Source organism: Atta cephalotes, assembly GCF_000143395.1.
Source record: "Atta cephalotes unplaced genomic scaffold scaffold00014, whole genome shotgun sequence".
In the NCBI taxonomy this organism is placed as follows: Eukaryota; Metazoa; Arthropoda; class Insecta; order Hymenoptera; family Formicidae; genus Atta; species Atta cephalotes.
The window spans coordinates 4,219,375-4,224,937 of record NW_012130078.1 but is presented as its reverse complement, the minus strand read 5'-3'; the positions used below and the strand labels follow the sequence as shown (position 1 = coordinate 4,224,937).

Here is a 5,563-nt window from a genome sequence, read left to right as displayed (position 1 = left end):
TAGTAGTAGTAGTACGTACGTACCTACCGTAACCGTTACGTTACGTACGTACGACGACGACGCTACCTACCTACCTACTACTATATATAATAATAATTACTCTCTCTCTCTCTCTCTCTCTCTCTCTCTCTCTCTCTCTCTCTCTCTCTCCCCCCCCTCTTTTTCCCTCTCTCCATTTTTATGACAATGAAAGCTCACGCAGGAATAATTAATAAACGGCGCTGCAAGCTTAAACGTTAATTCATATTTTCTTTTTGAGAATTTACTGTTTTTTGAGAATTCACACTAATGTTGAAATTAATAATTAATTATGTTCATTGCGCTTCTTCGATTTATTTTAACAATGCAAATTAACACCATAGATTACTTGATTGAAATAATAGTTGTTATTGAAAGATATCTCTGTATACAAATTAACAGAAGAATCTTCAAACAAATATTGTATTCACAAATCGATCTCACTAATTTTCATTCCATACGAGTGCTATCGCAATTATTTATTCACGACGATTTATTCGGTCAATATATTTCGTGAGTCATCGTCATATAAACTAATTTCAATGAAATTACATGTAATTACGAAATTTGTTCATGAATGCGCATATATCGATAAATGTATCGATGATCAGGGACAGTTACAATAAAATCCGAGAAAGGAGCAATGAAAATTTTCGATTGGAAACTTTTCAGGCACGTAGGGCGAGCTGGCTCGTATTTGAAACCGCTTTTTGGCACGCTTAGCACACCCCTATCATCATTATCCATCCTATTCATCCGTCGCCCTATCAACCACCGACGCGACGCTACTTTACCCCGTCGCGTTTCCCTAAGACGATTAAATAGATTAGACTGCGACCGCGTCTAAAATTGGCAGTTGTTCGCAAGGTTGTTGCTCGATATTCACGCTTGTTCCTCGCGCGATTTCTCTTCCGGCCTCCAACACCCTTCCCCAACCTCCTTAGTCATTTTGAATGGCGCGCGTTACACGACAAAGGAGCGCCCAGGACACGAGAGATCGCTCTGTCCAGAGATCGCTATTAGTCAATAGCATTAATAATGGGACAAGCTGGTGAGTGGACGCTTCGCGCAAATTATTTTGCCAATCAATTATTCCTGGTAGTCATGTCGCTCTCGTCAGGCGCTTGAATGCTGTCCGGACCACTCGATACGTCAGAATAATCGATCAACTGGATAATTTGCTTCGATAATTGGCCGCTCATGTAAATTACTCGAATGTCGAATCATTCTCGCGTCGATAACGGCACATCGGTATCGAGTGGCGATCGAAAGAAAAATGCTAATTCGATGAAAAATCCGATCGATAGATCGGCAGATTTATCAGATTTTATAAATTTCCGGTTATTTTTTATCTGATAGAAATTTAACAGGTGCATATTCTTCAGAATGTTAGATTTGAATGCAGATAGAAAAAAAATCTGATAGCAAAAACCTGACGAGAAGAGATGGGGGGGCATGTTTAGATTATCTTAAAGATATTTCCCTTCGCCGTATCAACATGAATACGGGCATGAAAAAGGTCTCTCGCGCCATGTCCCGCGGTGTACCGAAAAAATGGACGCGCGTATATTTCCCCCCAAAAAAACACGTGTAAATATATAAATATGCCGCCGTACGGGGGTTGACGTTGGTGCTGGTACATGTATGTAGGTAATATGTATAATGCCAAACGTGTGCAATGTATACGTATGTATAGTGTAAATGCGTGGTGTACCTCAATGTGTGTAACGCATCCTCCTCGCGCTGTAAACGTCTTCTTATATAAAATCGGCAGTTCGGGCAGTTCGACGTCTCGCCGCACGACTCTAGCCTTACGTATGAAACCAGATTTACAAAAATACGGTGCGCGTGTTTTTCGCGTATTTGGCACTTTTTCACCTCTCTCTCGCTCAACCTCTCGTTCTACCTTGCTCGCTTTGTCCTGTCACTCTATCCCGTTCTCTCTCTCTCGTTCCCTTTCACGCTCTGTTTCGATTTCTTCTGCATACATACAGACACACGCGTACAGATGCACGCTCTCTCTTTCTATCTCCCTATCTCGCTATCTCATTCTGTCACGAAAGCTCGCTTACTCTCGCTTACTCTTATATACCATGCAGTCGCACGCCCTTATCTCCATCTCGAAGGGTAGCCGGACTAAAGTTTAACCAATTCGCCCTCTTCGAGGAGGGAAAACGGTAATTCCGTTTCCGCGGATTTATTCCCGGAAGAGCCACTCGTTCGTGACCTGCTTGTCCCATTGTATCCCCCTCACTTGCATGTTCATCCTTGGAGTTATCCGGAACCACGTGTCTTTGGCACTGGCGATCGAGAGAGGGTTCCTCTTCCACGTCGACGCGAAAATCGGCAGTTTCGATGATGGGCGGCCGCGAGGAACGGCAAGGACAGCAATGACGATAACGGCAACGACAGTGATGATAACAACGGCCGCGGTGGCGACGGCGGCGACGACGGCGACGACGGCGGCGACGACGTCGGCGACAGCGACGGCGACGGCGACAACGATGGCGACAACGACGGCGATGGCAATGGCAACGACGGCGACGAAGACGACGTGGATGACGCTGTCGGCGACGCCAACGGTGGTTCAGCCGCCGTTGTGGACGCGGCACCGCGCCGCGCGAGATCGTCGACTAGTCCTCCTCAGGGCCCATATTCATCAGCATCATCTTCTTCTTGGCGATCTTACTGTACTTGATGTCGATCGGCTTCGTGGTATCGTACAAGCTCGGCGCTTCAAAGATAATAAACGCCGTGCCGAGCACGCAGGTCAGCGTGAAGATCCAAAGAAAGATCCTGTCGAGCACCATCGCGACGTACTTCCAGTCCTCCTCCACCTGGGAACAATTAGAAGGAAATGTGTGTCGCGATTAGATAGTCATTTCCTAACGTAGCGATCGATACATCGTGTCGTATAAAAAAACATATACGAAAAGAATGATTCTGCTGATCTGAAAATTTAATTAAATATAGATTTGAAAATAATTATGAAGGATTCAAACTACCTACTCATATAAGGTTTTACGCTCGGCTCACTGGGCTATCCGCCATTACTGATTGTCATAGTTCAAGTACTGGCGCAATACTGTCTAAGAGTGGTATTCATAGTCAGTTCTTATATTCAAAATCATCTTAAGTTCTGTCTTGTGTCACGAATCAATCAGAGGGCCGCATTAGCATCTTAAGATCTTACTTAGATCTTGAAATAAGAACCGATTATGAATACCGGCCTAAATATTGAATAATAACTTGGGCCCAGTACTGGCAGATGGTATTGACTCAATTATTTTAGCCAGTCATTTGCCAATGATGATTCAGTTTTGGCTGACAAAACTTCGATCGTTGTCAATTGACAGACTGATTCCTATAAAAATAATAGATACTAAAATGTTAAAATTTTTTGCAGCATTGTTATCAATGTGAAAATCACTTAATGTGAAATTTTCACGTTTCGTCCGCAACTTGATTAAGTCGAACTTCAGTGCAAGTTTTTATGTTGTTCCGTACAAAATCTGATAAAAATTCTTACATATTTACAAAAGATTTAATGAGTTATAGGAATTAGATTGCATTTTATTTTTTATACAATACATTTAAATTTATCTATCAGAATTCACAATTAAAAATCGACTGTGTCTTTAAAATCTAACAAAATTATTTTAAGATCTGTATTTGTTACATGCCACGTCACTTTTGTCGCGACTTTCTAACATAAAGTTTTTCTATAGTCTAGACATTCCTAATAAACCTTGATCCTGCTATTTACTTCACTCGATTTTACTTTTATCGTTTTTGTTCTTTTTTTTTGTCCACCCTTAAAACTTTCTTCGAATATTCATTCTTACTTAATATTTTATAACTCATCTGCAAAGAGATTCTTGAGTCAAGCCTAATTTAATCCTCACCACACACACATTTTTGATATTAGATTATTGGTTATTATTCAACGAAAAAATTCTACCTCTTTTATCGTAGTGAAGATCTCTCTAATTCTGATCAAATTAGTTTGTTCTCGTCAGCTGCTAGTAACACATCTCTGATTTAGTTTATAAGTTTGCCTGATTCATATTGAATAAAATCTAGTCAGAAGACAATGTCTTCTATTTTATTATATTTTTTATTATATTTTTATATATTACGTGCAATGTGCACGTAACACATTTAGCTAAATTTTTAAATAATATACACTAAAATTATTCTTTCTGTATATATGTCTTTGTTATTTATTTTTAATTATTCAACCGTACGATATATTTCCTTGGTTTAAAAGTTGATATCAAATAATGCATTTTCCATTCCAATGGCTTCGATTTCCTATAGCATACATCGAAAGAAAGGCATGGAAACTTATACTGTACAAAAGTCACATATGGATCTCATAAAGACAAAAGAATCTTCTGGATCTTCGCGAAAGTCCCTAGCGCATATTGAGTATCAACAACTTGGGTGTATCTGTTACCCGACTTACAGTGCTATAAAGATGCGTTTCTTTCTCGCGTGATTCGCTGAAACACTTTCACGCACAGATCCAGCAACATGCGAAGGAAAGATGATCGATCCCACACGTTAAAGGGATGTATTGACTCCCTTAGACTCCCTTTGCGACAAGATGGGAGCTGGAGACGATAAAACAGTCACCCAATACTTTTATGATACTTCCATGAGGACAATGCACCGTGCCGTTATATAGAACTCGCTACCTACTTGTATCACTATTTCTTCTCCTCATATTTCTTTCCCTTTCTGCCTGTCGCGACACCTGACAGAGAAACATCGCTCGCCTTGAGAGCACTTTCAACGTGTGATCTCGTTCTGTAGGGTCGGCATCCGTTTAACCGCCGATGCTGAATAAATCATTAGTGAGCCGTGAAAGAATGACTACGTTTCTAGGCGACATCGGAATATAATTAAGGGCAATAAAAAGTTAATGTCGACAAATCTATAGTATATACAAAAAATTGAGAATATATTATTATACACTAAAAAAAAATTTATTAAATCTTAACATATTTCTTTGAATAGTACTAATGTAAGTAAACATTTATTTACAATAAATAAATATTTACTGAATAAAAAAAGATAATTAAATCAAATTAATCATTTTTAAAATAAATATATTTACATTTAATAAGTATTTACTTAAAATTATTCGAACAAATATTTATTAAAATTAGTATTTTTTACAGTGTAATTAGTTAAAAGAACTAATATAAAACTAATTAGTACAAATAAATTAATATTTAATAAAAAATAAAATTCTTAAGCCTCTATACAATAATATTCAACGTTTAATTATTTTTCAAGTTTTTTTCTATCACGATCGGATTATTCAGGACTCTTTAGAATAAAACTGTCGCTACCATTCTGCGTTTTTCATTTTATTCGTGCAAAAAAAAACCATCCCTTTTGAGATCATATTCGATTTCAGTAGTATGGAGCGATATTATGTGATTTTATCAAATCGAGTCAAAACTTGGCTACGGGATTGGCTGTTGTATCATCTTCAATATATATATATATATATATATATATATATATATATATA

At 38.4% G+C, this 5,563-nt stretch overlaps 1 protein-coding gene across 1 annotated transcript in view; it reads right to left on the bottom strand.

Moving 5' to 3' along the window:
* Positions 1 to 2,651: 2,651 nt before the first annotated feature.
* Positions 2,652 to 5,563, bottom strand: part of LOC105617796 (acetylcholine receptor subunit alpha-like 1) — a 99,061-nt gene continuing 96,149 nt past the window's right edge. Inside the window, exon 6 of the mRNA XM_012199350.1 lies at positions 2,652 to 2,855. Coding sequence (XP_012054740.1) covers positions 2,652 to 2,855 — 204 coding nt within the window. The remainder of the gene's footprint in view (positions 2,856 to 5,563) is intronic.